The sequence below is a fragment of the Myotis daubentonii genome, chromosome 17, assembly GCF_963259705.1.
Source record: "Myotis daubentonii chromosome 17, mMyoDau2.1, whole genome shotgun sequence".
In the NCBI taxonomy this organism is placed as follows: Eukaryota; Metazoa; Chordata; class Mammalia; order Chiroptera; family Vespertilionidae; genus Myotis; species Myotis daubentonii.
In genome coordinates this window covers 43,705,255-43,727,591 of record NC_081856.1, presented here as the reverse complement: position 1 = coordinate 43,727,591, position 22,337 = coordinate 43,705,255, and the positions used below count along the sequence as shown (strand labels likewise).

The following is a 22,337-nucleotide window of genomic DNA, read 5'->3' as shown; positions in this document are numbered from 1 at the left end:
AAACAGCATTTCAATGAAATGCCTAATTAACACCAGTGCCTAATAATAGCTTCGTAATACAATATAACTCCAATTTTTTAAATTGATGTTCTATTTAGAATGTGGTAGCATTAGTGCTATCAGGATTTATTTTAATCATCAATCTTTAACATACAGGTTAGGAAAGGAAAGTAATATTCTTATTAAATGCTAAGGTGTCAGTAATTTGGAAAGATTTCCTCTAAGTCAAAAACATCTTATTAATATATTAAATAATTATATATATTATATAATTTCCATTAGAGAACCTACACATCCTTCAGGAAGCAGAGAGTAATTTTAAACCTTGGGTATGTGATTCCATAAATAAGCAGAGGAAACACAAAGGCATGTAAATAATATCTGTGTCTGACACACAGTAAGTGTCCCAAATTAATACATATTGTTCTCTGGTATATACTGGCAAAATTAGCTCATATTGTGAACGTAAAACTATTTATGCTAAAATAAGCTAAGTATATTGTAGAAACTGTTAAGTTGTCAAAGTTCATTAAATCAAAGAAAAAAAACTTTTTCATTTACAGAACATATTCAACCATGCTGTTTTTTCAGCAAGATGCAACCCTCACTCATTAGCTCCAATCACAGCTACAATACTGTATTTATTAAAGAATGGGGGTGTGCAGAAAATACATACCTATTTTGGGAACATTCTCAGCAACCAAGGTTAAAATAATGAGGCTTCTTCTTCTTTTTCTACTTAGCTTGAATTTATTTTTTTATTAAATTTATTGGAGTGACATTGGTTAATGAGACTATACAGGACTCAAGTGTACATTTCGATGATACAGGTTCTCTATATTGCACTGTGTGCCCACCACCCATAGTCAAGTCATCTTCTGTCACATATATTTGGCCCCCTCTGCCCTTTACCACCCTCCATCCTGCTTCCCTCTGGTGACGACCATATTGTTATCTGTGTCTTTGAGTTTCAGTTTTATAGCCCACAGATGAGTGAAATCATATGGTTCTTAGCTTTTTCTCACTTAGCATAATATTCTCAAGGTCCATCCATATTATCACAAATAGCAGTATTTCATCTTTTCTTATGGCTGAGTAGTATTTCACAGTATATATGTACCACCTCTTCTTTATCCAATGCCCTATATGGAAACACTGGCTGTTTCCCTATCTTGGCTATGGTGAATAATGCAGCAGAGAACATAGGAGTGTGTATATCTTTGCAAATAAATGTTTTCAATTTTTTTTTTGTAGATACCCAAAGAGGGATTTCTGGATCATATGGTAACTGTATTCTTAATTTTTTAAGGAACCTCCATACTGTTTGCCATAGTAGCTGTAACAGTTTACATTCTCACCAACAGTGAAGGAGCATTCCTTTTTCTCCACAACCTCTCCAACACTTGTTATTGTCTTGTCGATTATAGCCATTCTAACCGGTCTGAGGTGGTATCTCATTGTAGTTTTGATTTGCATTTCCCTAATAGCTAGTGAGGTTGGGCATATTTTCATAGATCTGTCACCTATTTGTATGTCTTCTTGGGAGAGCATCTACTCCAGTCCTCTGCCCATTTTTAAATTGGGTTGTTTGGTGTTGAGTTGTATGAGTTCTTTATATATTTTGGATATTAACCCCGTTGGAGCTGTTGTTTACAGATATCTTCTCCCATTCAGTTGGTTGCCTTTGTTGTTGTTGTTAATTCTCAACTGAGGGTATTTTTCCATTGATATTTAGAGAGAGAGAGAGAGAGAGAGAGAGAGAGAGAGAGAGAGAGAGAGAGAAATGCTCCCCGACTGGGATCAAATCTGCAACTCAGGTATGTTCCCTGACCAGGAATCAAACCAGCAACTTTTCAGTGCATGGAGCAACACTCAACCAACTGAGCCACTCCGGCCAGGCACATTCATTTATTTTTGCCTTTACTTCCCTTGCCTTTGGGGTCAAATTCATAAATTCTTCTCTAAGACCAAGGTCCATAAATTGAGTAACTGTTTTCTTCTATGTAACTTATTGTTTTAGATATTATATTTAGGTCTTTGATCCATTTTGAATTAATTTTTGTACACGGGTACAAACTGTAATCTGGTTTCATTTTTTTTTTTGCATGTAGCTTTACAATTTTCCAGCACCTTTTATCGAAGAGGCTTTCTTTTTCCCATTGTATGTTTTTGGCCCCTTAGTAAAAAATTAGTTGCCCATATACATATGGTTTTATTTCTGGGCTCTCAATTTGGTTTCATTGGTCTGTGTATCTGTTTTTCTGCCTATATGCATGCTGTTTGATTATTGTAGCTCTGTAATATAATTTGAAGTCAAGGAGTGTGACTCCTCTGGCTTCATTCTTTTTCCTCAGGATTGCTTTGGCTATTCGAGTCTTTTGTGGTTCCATAGAAATCTGATGATTTTTTATTCTATTTCTTTAAAAAATGTCAATGGGATTTTGATGGGGATTGCATTAAATCTATATATTGCTTTGGGTAATATGGACATTTTAACTATGTTGATTCTTCCAACCCATCAATGTGAAATATCTTTCTATTTCATTGTGTCTTTTTCACTCTTTTAATAATGCTTTGTAGTTTCCAGTATACTATTATAGGTTCTTCACATCCTTTGTTAACTTTATTTTTAGGTATTTTATCTTTTTGTTGCAATTGCAAAACAATTTCTTTTCATTTCCTTTTCTGAAATTTCATTGTTAGTATAGAAATGCAGTGAATTTTTTTTGTACATTGATTTTGTATCCTGCAACTTTATTATATTTGTTTATTGTTCCTAATAGTGTTTTGGTGGAGTCTTTAGGGTTGCCTATATACAGAATCATGTCGACTGCAAAAAGTGAGTTACTTCTTTCTTCCCAATTTGGGTGCCTTTATTTCTTTCTCTTGCCTGATTGTTCTGGCTAGTATTTCCAAGTACTGTGCTGAATAAGAGTGGTGAGAGTGGACATCCTTGTCTTGTTCTTGATTTTAGAGGAAAAGCTTTCAGTTTTTCAGTGTAGAGTATGAAATTAGCCAAGTGCTTGTTAAATAGGGTATTTATTATGTTGAGGTACTTTCCTTTCATACCTATTTGAATGTTTTAATCATAAATGGATGTTGTATCTTATAAAATGCTTTTTCTGCATTTGTTAAGATCATTGACTTTTATCCTTTGTTTTGTTAATGTAGGGTATTATATTGATCGATTTGCATATGTTGCCCCTGAATAAACTCCACATGATTGTGATGTGTTGCTTTTTAAAAAATGTCTTGCTGGGTTCGATTTCCTAGTATTTTGTTTAGGATTTCTGCATCTGTATTCATCAGAAATACTGGTCTACAGTTTGCTTTTTTTGTGTGTGTTATCCTTGCCTGGTTTTGATATCAGGGTTATGTTAGCCTCATACAATGTGTTAGGAAGTATTGCCTCTTCTTCAATTTTTTGGAAGATTGGTATAGGTATCCAATCTTCTTTGAATGTTCAGTATAATTTACTAATGATGCCATCTTTCCTGGACTTTTATTTTTTATGGTTGTTTCAATTTTTCCACTGTTGATCAGTCTATTTAGATTTTCTAATTCTTCATGATTCAGTCTAGGAAGGTTATATATTTCTAGGAACTTATCCATTTCTTCTAGGTTATTGAATTTGGTGCCATACAGTCTTTCATAGTATTCTAGTATGATCTTTTGTATTTATGATGTCTATGGTACCTTGTCATTCATTTCTAATTTTGTTTATGTGAGTCTTTTGTCTTTTTTCCTTAGTGAGTTTAGCCAGGGGTTTGTCAATATTAATCTTTTCCAAGAACAAGCTCTTTGTTGTATTAATTTTTTTTGTTCTCTATTTTCATTTAATTTTGCTCTAATTTTTATTATTTCCTTTCTTCTTCTGATTTGGGGCTGCTTTGTTCTTCTTTTTCTAGTTCTTTAAGATGTAATGTTAGGTTGTTTACTTGAGATTTTTCTTGGTTCTTGAGACAGACCTGTAGTGATATAGACTTCCCTCTTATTACTGCTTTCACTGCATCCCAGAAGTTTTGGTATGTCATTCTCATTTGTCTCTATATCTTTTAATCTCACCTTTTCTTTCTTCTTTGATCCAGTCATTTTTTAGTAGTAGGTTGTTTAATCTCTACATATTTGTATTTTGAAAACTTATTTTTTTGCAGTTGGTTTCTAATTTCAAAGCATTGTGGTTAGAGAATAGGCTTGATATGATTTCAACCTCCTTGAATTTGTTGAGACTAGTTTTGTGACCAACATTCTATCCTTGAGAATGTTCTATGTGCGCTGGAGAAAAATGTAAAATTTGATGCTCTGGGGTGAAAGGCTCTGTGTCAATTATATCCATTTGGCCAAACGTGTCATTTAAGTTATTTCTTTACTGATTTTCTGTTTGGATGAGCTATCTTGAGCTGTCAATGGAATATTTAGGTGCCTTTGTTGCTTTGCCTTCCCAGCAATGGCAACCAGCAGACCTCCATGGCCCTGGGATTAGTTGCAGAGTGAGCCCCTCGAGCTGGGAGTGTTTCTTTAGTACCAGTTTTCAGGTTTGCAGACGATGTGCTCTGCAACCCGACACAAAGGGAGGGGAGCTCTGGGAGACCAAGGAAGGCACCAGGCTCCGTGGCTTTGTTTCTGTCGGGAATGTCAATTGCCAGACAACTGTGGCTGTGCCCCGGTGCTTTGTCCCTGCCCAGCTCACTGGGCTCAGCAGCAGCTTGTACTGCCCACTCCTGCAGGAATGCTCTTTCTGGCGAAGGGAGTGCCAGACACAGCCCGATTCCTCCCCTCTCCCCACTGAGCCCCACAGTAAGTTCTGGGCTGCATCTGTGGCTCCTCTGAGTTCTCCCTTCTTGAAGAGGCTGCTTCTTAAACTCATTAAAATCAATTGAAAACTCTCTTACCTAAACATCATGATTAATCAAGGCTTACCTATACTTGAGGGTGTCTTTCATGGTTTTGGCTCCTCAAAACTTAATGTTAAATTCCATTTTTTTCTGATTGGTGGGGGATAGAAGATGAGAAGACAGGAAAACATTTAAAACAGACTATCTATCCTAAAATGATCTGAAGCTTCCTAAGGCTCTAAAATTAAACAATGCCCATTGTTCTTAATTTGCTAAAATGTGTGCGTATTTAAAAAAAACACACATAAATATAACAATAGGAAATAAAGTCTATTTACACAAAAATCTTAATGTGATTGTAACATTTATATTTACTATTAACAGGAGGACTTTTATTGAGACTGAGTTAGTAAGAGTGGTTAACAGGCCTTATTGAGTTAATTTGCACAAATTTTCTTTTTTTTTTTATTGGAGTGACACCGATTAACAAAATCATTGGGTTTCAGGTGCACAATTCCACATCATCTGTGCACTGTATTGTGTGTTTACCACCCCAAGTTAAGTCTCCTTGCATACATTTTCTAATTTAGTAAACTGGGGAGAAATCATCTTCATAGGTTTCTTGTCAGTTCATGTAGGTGGTTTTACTTTGGTGATAGCAAATTAGTCATTTGATTCCATCAAATTAGGCAAGATATTATCAATTAAAAAGGGGAAAAAAAGATATGGTATTTGAGTTGATTGACTAAATCTGACTGTCCTAAACAGATTCCATAAAGATGTAGCTGAAGCATATTTATAAATTCAGTTTCATTCTTATGAACCTTTATAAAATTTTCAATACCACTATTTTAAAATCTTATAATTTATATCCAATTATACATATAATTTACTATCTGTAAGAACTCGATAGAGAGGAATATTACTCCAAGGCATTACCTAGAGTGCAAATGCCATTCCTAAAAAGAGTAGGTGCTTTTCAGGGGTGAAATACCTTCTGTGGCTGTCACTAGTGAACTTGCCAGCATTTCCCGTCTCTTGCCCGAAAAGCACATAGTAAGGTTGCATTTCCCTGCTCCCAGGAAATTAGGAGTGGCCATGACTCACTGCTGGGTGGAGCTAGTGGGAGACTTGTCAGTGCTCCTTCCCTTGCTGCGGTTGTAGAGGGGGGTGCTCCATCAGCAGCTCCTGGGGTGTGACAGGAGAGGGCGCCTGGCCAACCTGGGATGGGTATGGAGCACAAGAGAGAAATGACCTGTGTTATATTAAAACCACTGAAGTTTCAGGGTTGTTATCACCGAGTAATCTTGCCTGTCCTAATAATATATCTTCCTTCCCTGGAAAAGAGAATCCCAGTGATGATTTTTAAAAAAAGAAAAAAACATACAGAGATGAAATGTGCTGGGTGTCACAGTAAAATTTATTTGTCTTTATGACTTACACATAGTAATTAAAAACACACAAAAAACCTGTCAAGATGGCTAGATGTAGCTTTGGAAATGACTGGTCCCAGTTCAATCACGAAAATGTTTATTCAGCTTAGAATGAGTTTCCTTTTAATGGTTTTTTCTTTTTTCACTCCCCAAGGCTTGCACAGTTCAGTGCAAATTTTTTTTCTATTTTGTATCATCAGGCACATGATGTTTACCAATTCCCAGGAAATAAATGAAATCAACAAAAAGGTCCTGTGACAATTGAGCGTATTTTCACAGAAATAAATTTGATGAGCTTATTACAGTTTGACACAGTTCAGCTATCAGACCTACACATGACACATACAACAATATTAAGAAATTACATTTGTCTTAAGGATTTAAAATATTTATCGCACTTTTTCTGTGCAAGGATTCCATTGATTTCTTTGGTTTTAAACATTATAACTCTGTCTGACCTAAATATATATATTTCTATTTGTACCAAATATTAAGAATTAAAAAGTTAAAAATTTCAGGAGGTAAAAATGGAATTATTGCTTCAGTATAAAAAATGCCTGGCCCATTTAGGTACTATTGCTATTATTGCTTTGCTTCTATTGGAAAACTATCCTGGAAATCAAGGAATGTACCCCATAGCTCCCTGCTTAGAGTATAATTTGGTTGAATATTATTATCTATTAATACTTCCCTACCTTCACCAAAGCTATCCTGATCTTGTCCCTAAAAAAAAAAAAAAAAAAAAAAAAGTGAAATGCCATAAATAAATAAGTTTACCTAAGGGGATATAATAAATAGGCTACTAGATAAGAATAAAGAATGCAGTAACATAAAGCCCTTCAGTGCTGTATAATTAAACAATAGCTTTGGATTTTCAAGGTCTCTAAACCCAGCATTCATTTTATAACAGTTTTAGTGCTGGTATGCAGCTGACAGATACAGAGAAACTACATGTCTGCCGTTTTCATCGTTTAAAAACGAAAACAGAATGGGTACAGTTGTAAACTGTGCCTTTTGGAACGTTACCTGGGTAGGTACTAATCAGTTTTTGACCATTGCCTAGTTGTAGAGCACAGATCTTAGGAATTAAAAAGAAATAATACTATTCCTTCAATTCTTAGTGGTTTCTTGGTCTCCAGAATAGTTATAGAAACAAACAGAGAAGAAACTAGACTCAGAAGTTTTGCTGCCTTCTTTTCTTCGCATCCATGGCGTCCAGAATGGGCTGCCGTTTCGCGGTGTATCTCTGGCGGAGCTCTTCGATTTCCCGCTCCATCATGGGGTCCAGGGCTTTCAACCGCGTCTGCAGTTCTTCTAAACTCAGGTTTTTTAACTGGACATAGGAAACAATGAAGATATGACTATAGTAAGATTGCCTACTAGAACATATTAAAATCTAATGAGTTTTAGCATAACTATCTCAGCAAACTCTTTACATTATCTTTGAAGTATGGTTCAATAATCACAACAGGAATTCCTTCCATGAAGAATCAAGGAGCCACATCTTGCAAGAACCTCAAGGAATTTGCAACAGAATAATAAAAAAACACAGTTTTTAAAAAAGAGCAAATGAGAAAAATAACCTGGTAAATATATCTGTTTTAAAAAAGGCAGAAAGACAAATCCACCACTACCAACAAATAGACTTTCAGGTCATGCTCCATATAAACGCACTTTAATGGCTCACACCCTGGCCAGTATGGAGTGCAAAGACGATCATGAACACTTGCAGACACCACCCATTTAGGGATTGATGCAAGATTGTGACCAAATGAAATACAAGTTAAATTAACTCTCTATCTTGCATTTTACCAAAATGCTTACATTTTAAGCACTCTGAAAGTTAATTTAAAAAATTATTGATAATTTTATCCCAAGCATTTTTATAAAATAGGATTTTTAATTTATGATTCAAAAGATCCAAAATCTGCCCTTCCTGGGTAGCTCAGTTGGTTACCCAGCTGAGGTATGCCAAGACTGCGGGTTTGATCCTTGGTCAGGGCACATACAAGAACCAACCAATTAACATGAATAAGTGGAACAACAAATTGATGTTTCTCTCTCTCTTCTCCCTCTCCCCCTCTCTAAAATCAATAATAATAAAAAAAAAAGAAATATCCCCAACATGGTAAGTATCATGTAAGTTCTGACATGGGCCAATTTGAAAATGAGGTGCCTGTCAGATTTTCATTGTATATGTTATAGTTACAATAATAATATTTGACTAAATTAGTGATTTTCAACCTTTTTCATCTCATGTCACATATAAACTAATTACTAAAATTCTTCAGCACACCAAAAAATATACTTTTTGCTAATCTGATTTTAAAAATAGGTATAATTTTGATTCATTCACACTGAACGGCTATTGTTGTGTTGGCGGTGGTCTTTTTTTTATTTGACAATCTAACGGAAAAGAGGTCAGCGCCCCTGACTACATAGGTATTGCATGTTTTAAAAATTCTGCGGCCCACCGGTTGAAAAGTTGCTGGACTAAATGATGTAGTTTGACTGTAATGGTTTAGTTTGATCATGATGGCCTCTGGGGACAACACTAGCACATGCTTTGCTGGTTTTCTGTGGAGCAGTAGGACAGGTCTTACGTCACATGTGTATTGTGGATAAAATGTGTTCTATATCAGGATCTGTGGCATCCTAAACTTTATACATCAAAACAGTAAAAGATTATCTCCTGAGCACATCTTTTGGGGGTGTTGTCTCAGGGGTTATGAAATGCCCTGAGATAAATAACTGAAACACTTGTGCTTTTATTTTATTAACATTTAAAAAAATGTAACCCTTTTTTTTTTTTTTTAAGAAACTGACTCTGAAAGCAATGGTGGCAGGCAGGTGGTTTAAAAAATCTGTTCAACCATAATGATTTACAGAATGCTATTACATACTCAACATCCTGGTAGGTTCTAATACTATAGGGAAAGCAAATGAGTTCCAAACTATTTCCTTGCCTTAGGAAACTTACAAATTAGTTGGAAGGGAAGGGGAAGATTAGCAACTATAAACATTTAGGGATTGATGCAAGATCCTATAAAATTAAACCCTATTGTGTGTGGTACAAATTACAGTGAAAGATTCTTAACTCAAGTCCAGGAATCAACTTCTCATGTGCAAAATTCTGCATGTTCACGTGTGTATTTTCCTGGGGAGAGCAACTGTAATTCTTTTTTTTTTAAAATATATTTTTTATTGATTTTTCACAGAGAGGAAGGGAGAGAGATAGAGAGTCAGAAACATCAATGAGAGAGAAACATCGATCAGCCGCCTCCTGCACATTTCCCACTGGGGATGTGCCCGCAACCCAGGTACATGCCCTTGACCGGAATCGAACCTGGGACCTTTCAGTCCGCAGGCTGACGCTCTATCCACTGAGCCAAACCGGTTTTGGCGCAAGTGTAATTCTTATTTAATTTATATTTTTAAAGGGATACTTGGGTAGTATCTACTAGGAAAACTCTTTTTAAAAAATATTTCAAAAATTAATTTGTAGAGAAAGAGGAAGGGAGAGGGGGAGAAACATTGGCGTGAGAGCGAAACAGCCATCGGCTGCCTCCTGCGTGCCCCAACTGGGGATTGAGCCTGGGCATGTGCCCTGGCCAGGAATGGAACCAGCAACCTTTCAGTGCATGGGAGGATACCCAACCAACTGAGCCACAGCAGCCAGGATCATTTGATTCTTAGACAGATTCCCAACAAAGAGAAAAGAGCCTCGCTATAAATTCAATGGAGAGAAGGTTCTCTTTAGGGAGCAGGGACTGTGCTGGTCCCTGAACAAGAGTCAGGTGAGCAGGGGCCCGTCATGTTGAGAAGGACTAAGGACTACGGGCATCAGAGAAACTGGGTGGGTGGGGCCCTGAGAGCCAGGCACCGCAGGGACTGCACTTCTGGGAGCCTGGATCAACTCCGGAGCAGGAAAACGATGAGAGTAACCCAGACTTGGCCTTAAAATGATGAAACTCGCAGATTATTTTTTGTTTTAAGAAGATCACTATCTTTGGTTATTTTATGAGCCAAGTCAGACAACACTCTTGTGATTTTACAGTCACATGTCAATTTTATCCCCAAACAGCATTTTCCTGCTTGATCCTCTACTTTACTCACTATGCCTGGCACTAAGGGACTCTTCGTTCCAAAAATAAAATCCATTCTCAGGTGAAAAAGAGTCTTCACCACTGGAGATGCTGAAAAGAATGAGTTACAGGCTCTGAAGTAAATTCAAAAAAGGAGTTCCAAATATGCAGGAATGGCAGTGTGCGGAAGGAAGCTCCAGGATGGAGACTGAAGTGGCCTCCTGGCTCTGGTGTGTGCGAAGTTCTGGTATGTTTGAAAGAGGCCGTTACCTTTTAGTCATCTATCACCCAAACAATGGAGCTTATTGTGTTATACTATTATATATGTTTCACACAATGCATGATGTTACATGCTTTCATTAATTTTGATACAAGTATTAGTCATGCATCTGTTATGGTCAGTACTTATACTTTATCCTGTGGGGATAAAGAATAAGCCCACAAGAACCTTGAAACTTGCATACACAGGTGACAGTGAGGTGAAGGGCCAGGAATGACCACACACAGCCATGTTCCCCTGAGAGAGACATGCCAGGGTGCTGCCTACACAGATCCCATTCTACTTCGCCTCTATTTCGATTTCAGCCCATTGTTGAATTTCTATACAACATTTATATTTTATACAGCACAACCACATTATACAATTTAGTATGATTCTAGAGCAGCTGTGGGCAAACTACGGCCCGTGGGCCGGATCCGGCCCGTTTGAAATGAATAAAACTAAAAAAAAAAAAAGACCGTACCCTTTTATGTAATGATGTTTACTTTGAATTTATATTAGTTCACACAAACACTCCAGTCCAGTTTAAGAACCCATTGTGGCCCTCGAGTCAAAAAGTTTGCCCACCCCTCTTCTAGAGTCATGTATTATTTTATTATCAATTTTTATACACGAGTCTCATGTCTCTAATACCGATATTCTACAAAATATTTAAACTTTAGAGATTGTACACACACAACTAGAAACTACTCAACTATATTGCTAAACATCATGACAAGAAGGTTGGTAGATAAGTAGGAATACAGAATAAATGACTCAAAGGAATGGGTTACTCTAAGATTAGGAGAAATGGCATCAGACAAAGTAAACAATTACCATTACTTAACCATTTTTTGCATTAAGATATTCTTGTAAATATCTTATACTACCTTTAGAGGGGCAAACTGCCAACAGTTTATAAAAATATTACAATAATAAATTGACTTCAGGGAAAGAAGCTACTTATAAGAAAAAACTTCCTCCTCAAACAGACATATTTTTACTATGTAAACTTTGCAAAAAAAACAGGTCTTTGATGTTGGAGAATTGGTAGGGAATTGGGTGTTCCACGTATGTAAATTCATGAAGTACCTAAATCTTAGTTCTTTAAGTGATAAAACTTTTGAACAGAAAGTCTTTATAAAGCATTTAATGGAATATGTTGCCTTCTAAGGCAGAGGACACAGGACCTAACACACCCTTTCCTTGAGGATGATTATTACTATCGATTACTAACCTGTGCCAGGTAATCATGCTCTCTTTCCTTTTTGGCTTTTTATCTTCGTTTGGGGGAAACCTATCAGCTCCCTTTCATGGCCATCATTAGGCTTGTACCCTCTCTCTACTTCAAATTTGTTAATCTATTGGGACCCAGAAAACTGATTAAATAATCGTATAAGGCATTAAATTAAATAAGAACAGATTCTGAGTGAAACCCGGAACCTGTTTAGGAAAGTTAGAGCATGGCTTTAGTGCTAAAGCTAGTGTTTTTGTTGATGTTGTTTTCATAATCTGACTTCAAATTCATGGCTGTGTAAGGTTGAGGCTACAGGAAATCCAACGTCCACATAAGCTACATTTATAGCTGTTTTCAGCTGGACTGCCAGAGACCTTCAGGTGACTCGTTTATCAAGTATTTATTGGTATTTTCTATGGACCAAGCACCACCAATTCAGAGATGAATAAATCACTCTGCCTCCCACAGAGGGCTTGCAATCTAGCTGGCAAGACAGGCCCAGGAACAGCTCGTTTGCTGAAGAATGAGTAAGCTGAGATGAGAAACAGCAGAAGGCACACAAATGCCTGGCATCCTTGGATGTGTGAGGGATCCATAGGGCCAGAGGACGAGGCAGGAAGGGAGGGGGCAGATTGCTGTGGGGCTTAGGCATGTTGCTGCAAACTTTCTGTCGACAGAAAAGAAACATAATTCTGAGCACAAATGGTGACATGATCATACATGAATGAGCTTTAGAAAAATATCTCCAATGGCACGTGTAGAAAAGAGATTGCCCTGGGGAAATGGAGGAAGGAAGACCTGTCAGCAGGTTAGAATTTACAGGCCAGTGAGAGTGGAGGCCGAGGCAGGAGAGTGGAAGATGGAGAAGAGAGGCGTTTGAGAGACTGAATGCAGAACCAATAGGGCTTTTGTTGACTGATCATGAAGGTTCGGAAAGAAGGAAGGGCTAAAAATGATCCCTGCTTCAAGGCTGGGTGATGGGGTAGATAGTGTAGTTAATGAAATTGATTTTAGTCCTGTTGCTTTGAGAGAGAAGCAACGCTTCAAGGTGGATATGTCAGTTATGGATTATAATTTGGGGGTTTGGAGCTCAGGGGAGAGATTCAAGCTAAAGACATCACCAGCATTTAGGATAAAATTGAAGCCCTGGATAAGGGTAAGATTTCCTGGAAAAGGTTTTCTCCCTGATCTTATGATCTGTCTATGGCATTCAACAGAAAATAATCCCCAAACCTTAGCATTTGTGGTCAGAGGCTTTTGTTAATAAAACAGAAATATCAGATTTCAAAATAACTCTAAATTGTGGTGTTAACTAGATAAAAAAGAAAAAGAAGAAAAAGTGAGGTTAACTGGCAGCATTTTTCACTCTTTATAAGGAGGGTCTGAGTTTTGACTCCTGGTTAAACCTTAATAACATATACTTACCACTTTGTTTCTGTAGCCATCAAGCCTCCCACAGCCTGGAAATGGATTGGGGAGGGAAAGGTGGCAGAAGCAGCTTTTTGATCTCTTGGAAAACAGCACTGCTCAATATGCTTTAGTAGTAAAAGGACTCATGGACCAGATAAAATTTTATGGAGACTCATAATGATAAACTGGCCCTATAACAGTGATGGCGAACCTTTTGAGCTCAGCATGTCAGCATTTTGAAAAACCCTAACTTAACTCTGGTGCCGTGTCACATATAGAAATTTTTTGATATTTGCAACCATAGTAAAACAAAGATTTATATTTTAGATATTTATTTTATATATTTAAATGCCATTTAACAAAGAAAAATCAACCAAAAAAATGAGTTCGCGTGTCACCTCTGACACGCGTGTCATAGGTTCACCATCACTGCCCTATAATATCACATAAGCCACCATCACCCTTCTAAAATGCTAATTCAAATTATAATAATTTTGAGGGCTAATAAGGATAGAAGGAAACGTTGAGCTTCCTGAATAAATACCCATATTGTTGTGAGAAAGTTTCCTTGACTACTATCAGGTTTCCTGAGCACCTTCATCAAAGTGGAGGGAGGCTGCTTCAAGTTGGTATGTGCGTGGAACAACTTGACTTACATTTCTTATTGCTACTTAGGAAGCCATCTTCCTACAATACATGGAACACAACGCAGCTGTATTACCACAGCTCTAAGCCAGGTGTCTGATTCCAAAATAAATGTGAGCGCTTAGAATTCGGTAAATCGAGTCAGTGAAGAGAAGGTATTACAGCATTCACACCTTGTGGTTTTTACTGTAAATGAACAAATGTACAAAAATGAATAACTCATCTGGAAAAGGATTTTATGTTTTAGGCTAATTTTATTTAATACAATTTTGTACTAAATTTAATGACAAAATAGAACTTGCACAATGAACAATGGCCTAATATTGTGAAAAAATTTGTGAAACAATCTTAACAAACACTAGGGACACGCAACTTGATTAATAAATGAGCTGACATGCAGTGACAGGAAGAACTTCTTAACAATAAAAATTAGATGGCATAATAATTAGATGTTCATAAGTTAAATGAAAGAGTTAGGAGTACTTTCAATAGAAGTCAATATTTTGCTTGAAAATTGGCTTTGGATTATGACTAACAGCTTGAATAAACAGCTCATTTTGTTAATGATAACCCTGGATTATCACACTTCATCCAGAAAGTAAAATTACAAATCAATATCTAAAATATTATATTTCTCAATATCCCTTAAAAATCCAAGTAAAAGATATACATGTTAATAACTTACTGGCTCTTGCATAAAAAAGCAACACAACTAATTCAATGACATAAAAAGTTAAGATGTGAAATAAGATTAAATCAAACCACTGATAATTCTGACAATTTAAACTTTCAATAAGTAGAATTATTTCTGAACTTTGTGAATACTGAAAGGCTGCTTATTACTGATCAGGAAGAGCTGTCAGTAAAACCAGGGCTTTCTGTATCCTACCCATTATAAAACCTAAACTATCACAGCAAATGATAAGAAGGAACCACTTTCTCAAATCATTTCATTTTAAGAGCTCTAGGGTAAAGCACTTAGATTTTTATATTATTTTCTTTTGTCAAAAATAGTCCTAATTATATGAGGGAAATTTTAAAAAGTTGTAATCTCAAAAATAGCACAAACAGTTATTAAATGCATAAATGTGACATTTCAAGACCTAGTATAATCAGTCTGTCAAAATAAATGAGACACCACCACAATGTAGCAAATGGTCTTAGATGTTAACGTTAACACAGTTAGTCAAATAGTCAATCAAGGAAATCCCGTACAAGGTTTGCTGTGTTTACTGGGAAAACAAACTCTTCTTAGCAACTGTTTAAATAAACCTCACAGATGCTACAGACCTTATTAGTGGCCTATGATTAAAAAAATGTGGATTGCTAATACTGTACCCTGACTCATCTATTTTCCCATCTGCTAGCAATTCCAACAATATGAAGTATCAACAGAATGGCTAACAACAATAATTTTCTATGGCAATTTTGATGCTGAACTGCCTATAGCACTTTGTAAAATTTACCAGTGCATGCCTCAGACTGTTTCGAGTTGTATGTGGCCTGGAGCGACATACTTCTTTTTCCCCTAGTATTCCGATTTAGCTCTTTTTTCACTGGGCTGAACAGAATCTGGTTTGGTTTTACAAAGTACCGTCCATGGAGGCCGCCACGCTCATTTTACTAACAATGAGAGTGGGAAATGCAACAAAGTACTAGCAAAATTCCATCCAGGTCCGCTGATTAGTTTAGATGTATATAAACAGGTAAGGGGCCTTCTGCCAAAAAGACTGAGCAGCAGGAATAGTAGGCAGTAAAGTAAGAAAATAAATATAACATCAATACGTGAAGGCATTTCCTGATTTCACTTCTGCACTGAGAAGAATGCACTGAGGAGCTCTCAAGTCAGCGAACCTCCCATGACGCCTGCTTAAGAGAACCTGACACATACACTTACAGCATGTACTTACAAAAGGGTGGCAATTTCTGATACTTACATCCTATCTAATAAAGAGGGAATATGCTAATTGACCCTTAGGCTGTTGCAAAGATGGCAGCACCCACAGTCAATAAGGAGGGAATATGCTAATTGACTGCCCCGCCCTCAAAGACAGCAGTGCCCACAGCCGCAAGATGGCGGCACCCAGTCCCCTCAGCCCTGCCTGGGGGCTGGCCGGAGTTCCCCAGTCCCCTCAGTACTCCCAGCTGCCCAGGGCCGGCCCGAGGTGCAGGGAAGCCTTGGGTGGCAGCTGCCCAGCCACCCAGGGCCTCCTGAGGTTCAGGTAACCAGGCCTGGCCAAGGCTGGCACTGCCGGCAGTGGCAGCAGCAGAGATGTGATGGGGCGTCACCTTCCCCTGATCGCCGGGTCGCCTCCCGCCCCTGAGGGCTCCTGGACTGTGAGAGGGGGTAGGCAGGGCTGAGGGACCCCTCCTCCAGTGCATGAATTTTCATGCACCAGGCCTTTAGTTATATAATAAAGGCTGCACTCCTTACAAAATGTGCTCTTACAAGTGGTGTTAATGTTGTCTACTGGCACAGCCTTCCTCCCAAAATAGACACTATTTCCCTATCTGGATAGAGGATTCCATATAGATCTGTTCTGAGCTGAGTGGCCCTATCTTTTGACTGAATTACTGTAACTATTTTGGGATTATAACTGGAAACTGCCACAAAGCATCTATTTTGGTTGTTTAACCTTAGAGCATCTACAGTAAATTTAAGACATTTAGATTCTACTTGCATTCCCAAAGAAAAGGGAGAAAAGCATTTCTTGTAGCTGTTAATGGAAGAGAAAGGGAAAGTACTAACAATGGATCATTTACCCTGTGTCACACACTGTCCTAGGTCCTGCGCTTTCTCACAGGATCCTAGCATCATGAAACCTTATGGGGCAGACATTACCAACCCCACTGTATAGGTGAGGACACTCAGAGAGACCAAGCGACCTAGCCTTGGCCACACAGCTGGAGGTGTCTGGGCAGGCCCTCACAGACAACCTCAGTTCCACTAACATGAGTTTGGATTGGAGCCCACTGGGAGCTGTTTCTTAGGTCTCCCAAGAAGTACAAAAGCATTTCAAAATCCAATTATCACATAAAAGTTTTTAACATTTTCTTTTAATAGATTAAAAACAGGGAAACCCTGCTTTAAACACTTCCACCATGATGGAGTCGCACAGGGACACTCAGTTCTACAGCAATGATGTGTGATAACACATGCGAAGCGCTAACAAGCAGGGACGCTGACCCAGCCTCTGTGTCCAGGGTTTTTGCTGTGGGTTAACCACACAGGCATGCAACACGTGTGTGCCTTTCCTCAGCTACTCAGACACCAGCCCTCTTCTCCAAGAGCAAAAGCAGGTGTTTGCCTAAATCAGGATAAACATAGCTTCTCAAAATGGCACGGCATAGCTAACGTCCTCAAGTACACAAAACAACCTCAGAGGCCATCCTCCTTCCAGGAGCTGGCCAAGGCCAGTGCCGACAAAGGCCTTCATCTTGAACAACCCAGGTAACTGCTAAGTTACCCTGTCTTTTCACTCTCCCTTCTCTCATTTCAATTCCTCAGTTGTCACTTCCCTGCTCAAGTATAATATTTCTTTCTTTGCCTTGAAATCCTACTACTTCCTATCTACTCACGAACTTTATTCCATCATTCTTTCCTCTCTTCTCTCAAACTCTCCATCAAATCTAAATCTGCTTAATCTCTCCTATAAAAGAAAAAAAAGCAAAAGAAAAGAAAAAGAATCCCACCCTTCCTCCCAGGTTGTACCTACCAAAGTATTTTACTTATAAGATACTAACGTTTTAGCCATAACTGGCCTCATGAAATAAGTATCTATGTTTATTAAGTATTTTTCTATTTAATCAGCTCTCGAGCAAAATAAACACATTTCTACATAGTGCTTTGAAATAGATGCCAATAAAAAGAGACAAGCCGTGACAAACCCAAGACATGTCCCCTTGGCATACAGGCGAGACTTTGCTGTGTCCAGCGGACTGTCCCCCACTGGCCTGCTGTTGGGCCTAGGCCAGCAGATGGGCTACAAGCCGATGCATTACCGCAGTTACCTTGTCCTGGAGACTCTAGCCACCATGTAAAAAAGGAATGGTGACATTTTCATTGCATTCCTCAATGGCAGTTGAACACTTATCCCCCTTTTATGCTTTTCAGTTTCTAGTAAGCAGTTTTGCCTGCTAGAACTATCAGGAAAAAAGTCAATTCATGCATAGCTCTACTACATTATAAATAGCTCTAAAATGCTAAGCCCAGAACATCAAAATCTGAGTAACCTGAAACCAACCAGTAATTAAATCTTTCCAGCTGAATTAAGGGGCGATGGAGAAGTTCTATTAGTTTTGACTGATGTCTTATCTCAGTGACTCTGATGAACACTTTGTTTGAATAATCTAAAACATTGATAAGGCCATAATCGAGAGATGAACAAATTCAGTGATTAGCTTTACAGACTTCATTTCTTTACAATTAACTACAGCAGGTCCTTGAGTAACATTTCATTCAATGTCATTTGTTATAATATTGTTGAGGAGAAAAAAATGGATTCCTGCCCACGGCCACTGTCTGTGTGGAGTTTGAAGGTTCTCCCCATGTCTGTGAGTTTTCTCCAGGGACTCCAGTTTCCCCCCCACATCCCAAAGATGTGCACGTGTGCCCACACTGTTGCGGTCCGAGTGAGTGGGTTGGGTGTGTTTGTGAGTGGCCCTGGGCTGGAAGGGTGTCTTGTCCCAGGTTGGTCCCCCACCACCGCGCCCTGAGCTACAGGAGTAGTTTCTGGCCGCCCATGACCCTGAAGTGGAATAAGCAAGCTGGAAAAGAATTCTCTTGTTTTTATTAATCAATTTATTAATCTTTCTTTTTCTTTCTTTTCTTTTTTTGGTTGATTCTCACTCAAGGATATTTTTCCATTGATTTTTAGGGAGAGTGGAAGAGAGAGGGAAAGACAGAAACATTCATGTGAGAGAAACACATTCATTGATTGCCTTCTGCATGAGCCCTGACCATGGCTGGGGCTGGGGAGGCACCTGCAACCAAGCTATGTGCCCTTGACGGGAATAGAGTCTGGGACCTTTTGGTCTGCAGGCTGACACTCTATCCACCGATCCAAACCGTCTAGGGCTTATTAATCTTTCTTAAATGTATGTAGCAACATTAATTTCAATGTTTAATATTAGAAGTGTTTTGGGTCTTTATTTAGAAGTTTGGTGATGTTTTTATGACAAGAATTATGCTGTAGGAACTTAAATCTTATTATGTAGCTTCGCTATTGGTGAAGACTTACTGTATATGATTAGTTATGGAAGATCATAAACACTAAAAACAAGTCCTCCAAATAATCTGTAACTAGCTTATTGGGCAGTCAAATCTCTGTGCAACTATTAATGAACTTAAAATAGTTTCATTTTTTTCCCCAATCACACTTTTTCAGCTGTGCTATGCCAAATTTCCATGACATGTCCCTGAAGGAATCTGGGGCCAATCTCCCTGATTTCTCATCACTTTTAGAAGTCCAGACCAATGAAAAACTTCAACCTCATATTAAATACAGCTCTCGTCCCACACAGACACCGAGAGACCTGCAGTGGGAAGGGATAACGATGTAGCCAGCACCTTCTCCCTCTCTTTTCAAGGTCTACTCCTCTGTGTTGGGAGCTGGGAAGGAGACAGGGGTCTTCTGGTGTAAAGGGCTACCTGTCAGTGGGGGGATGTCTCCCTGGTCTGGTTCTGGCTTGGCTGATACTGGCGGTTGTACACAGAAGGGGTGTGTGCGGGGGTTTTCTGAAATGGTGGCTGGTCTATCCGGTGCCCGCCCTCCTGGAGAGCGGCAGAGTGTGGGTGGGGTACTGTCTCTCTGGCCTGGAAGCCCTGCTGGCAGCCTTATGATGTCTGACCTCCAATGTCAGAGCCACAGAGATGGCAGAGGTGGTTCTGCACACTCTCCAGGGCCACCAGGACCAAGGAAGGGGAGAAGTCCCCTCGTCTCCTCTCGCCTAGCACGCTGGGCCTACACCAGGTCCTTTGTTACCCTGCAGGCCTCGGCTCTATCTACAGAAGTCTCCTGTCTACAGAGCTCTTTGGGGAGAAGCCGAAATCTTCTATGTCACAATTAGATGACTATGGTAAATGAATGTTCCATAAAAACTTTTTTTAAAGTCTAAGAATGGCACCAAATTAAATTTTTAAAAATTGGTTTTGGTGTCAACTAATTTAATAGAGAACAAGACATCAATGATCTTTATCTGTAACCCTACCTTGTACAATGAGCGTATTCCCCAACGTTCCCAGAATGTTTTAGTGCTGAGCTGGACCACGCTGCTCCCTCTCTCAGGGGCACTAAGACTTTTGGCTTGGCCTTCCCCTGAGCCCAACACCTGCTTTCTGAGTGGGTTCGCTGCCAGTGTGGGCATGGAACAGAGGCAGCGAGCTGGGACTGGGCCCGTGACAGAGGGGCTAATCTCACTTTGCATCTACTGGGAAGCCAGGAGATTGTGGTCACCAGTGGAAACTTAGGGATCAGAATTTGAGCTCTGGTTTTAATAATATACATTAATATGAAGTAGTCTGTTAGTAAACCTTTTACATTTTATTTTTCAGGATGAAATTTCAGCTAAACCTTAAAAAAAATCCAATTTTAATAAGATTAAAAAGAAAAATGCATCTTTAATTACTGACTAAATGAAAGACATACTGTTGGTTTACCTCCTGTGGAAAAGTAACAAAAAAGCTATGTGGCTGTTACATTCAATGGGCTGGTGAGGAACTTTTCATAAGATGGTGTTAGCAAGTACCCAGCATAGGCTGCTATTCAGAGTAGCTATCCACTGATAATTACCCTAAAATTATTTTGTAATAACATATAATATCATGTACCTCCCAATCCTGAGTAAATGACCTAACAGACCTTTGGCTAGTATCTAATACCAATAGATGCTAGAATTCTCCAAAGCATTCTTAAACAAGAATATTGCGAGTGAAATTTCCTTTGCCTTATTAGAGTAAAGGTGCAATATTGCAAAGGATAAAGTGATTTTGAAAAATATTGCACGCAAAGAAATTACCTTCAAACGGACTCATAGTGCAAGCGGGTCCCTATAGCACTGCCCATTTCTGGGTTCCCATGGCACCCAGCCTACCTTCAGTCAGGACCACCCATTGGAACCAACCCCTTCCTGTTGTCCTTCTTTCAACCAAAGTGCATGATCTTGTAACTGTCAGGTCCACCCCCAGCTCTGCGGCCACCAACCCACACTCTCTTCTGATCGCCCAGGCCTGGGCCCTGCTTCCTGCTCCCAGGCGTGCTCTCTGCCTCATCTCACTCATGCACACTATAAGGTCTGCTAAGTAGACCACCTTCCCTCTCACAGACCACTGGATAGTCAGGACAGCTAGGTGTGCTGGGCCATGCTATCAAAAGAAGGGAGAGAAGACAAATACAGAAATTGTGTTTTCCACTGGCTTCTCATGAGGGCAGATTTCCTAGGTGGTTTTGTGAGGTTACAGCAGTGGGCGTTTCCCCATCCTCTGGCAAATCTCTGCTCTGAGTGCTATTAAAAAACATACTACTTATTGATTCTTAAGAAGTGGTGGGTTTTTAACTTTGTAGAGTGACCAAACATTGAATAATTGGTAACTATTTTATGAAGCTTCTTAAATCCCATTAAGAAATTAACTTAAAGAAAACTTGAGGGACAGAAGCAAAAGTGAAAGCAATAGGATGAAATAAAGTTAATCCTCCTAGATACACTGAACTGTAACCAAAGTGACTTTAGAATGGGCAGACTTCGGAAAAGGGCAGGGGGTGAAGGGAAACGCTTTATTGGTTTCAGGAGTCTAAGGTTTATAAAGGAGGGGAACAGCCTCCAGCTGATGGCTGGTCCCTGAGAAGGAAGGAGATGGGCCACTCTCAGACCAAGGGTATTTGGAACTGAGAAAACATGAGGCCACTGAGCTCCACCAATAGAATTAGTGGCTCCTCAACTCCTCTCAGAAGGGCAAGAGATCACTGCCTCTAAGAGAGGGCTGGGTCACTGGCTATCGAGCACCCTCTGGTGGTCAATTTGACATCACAGATTTTCTGCCTTTTAAGAGCAGATACCTGCTTTCCTTAAAAAAAAAAAATAAAAAAAAAATAGCATAGTATATTTCAAAACCGGTTTTAGTCAAGGAAGGAATCACCACTAGCAGTGCTGGGCTAAGGTAGGTGTAAATTTGACGCCCCCCAAAGTAAGCCATTATAATGATTCAAAGAAAGATACCTCTGAATGTGTTTATAATCCATGGGTGAAATTACTTAAATGAAAAGATCTAGTCAGTACTTAGCTATTTAAAATTTAATTCTTTGAAGCACTTACTTTCCATGAAATAGCCTTGAGCTTGATGTCTGATATTTTCCAAACCATATTATAAAATACTTCACCATTTACAAAGCATGCTTATATACATTGTATCAAATGGGCCTCATAGTAATTCTGTGA

General features: G+C 38.9%; 1 protein-coding gene across 3 annotated transcripts in view; it reads right to left on the bottom strand.

Annotated features, from left to right (window-relative positions):
• Positions 1-6,389: 6,389 nt before the first annotated feature.
• The window catches only part of STK3 (serine/threonine kinase 3), a 221,666-nt gene continuing 205,718 nt past the window's right edge, over positions 6,390-22,337 (bottom strand). For all 3 annotated transcript variants that reach the window (XM_059672133.1, XM_059672130.1, XM_059672135.1), the window contains one exon: positions 6,390-7,601. In XM_059672133.1, coding sequence (XP_059528116.1) covers positions 7,443-7,601 — 159 coding nt within the window. In that variant the 3' untranslated portion in view covers positions 6,390-7,442. The remainder of the gene's footprint in view (positions 7,602-22,337) is intronic.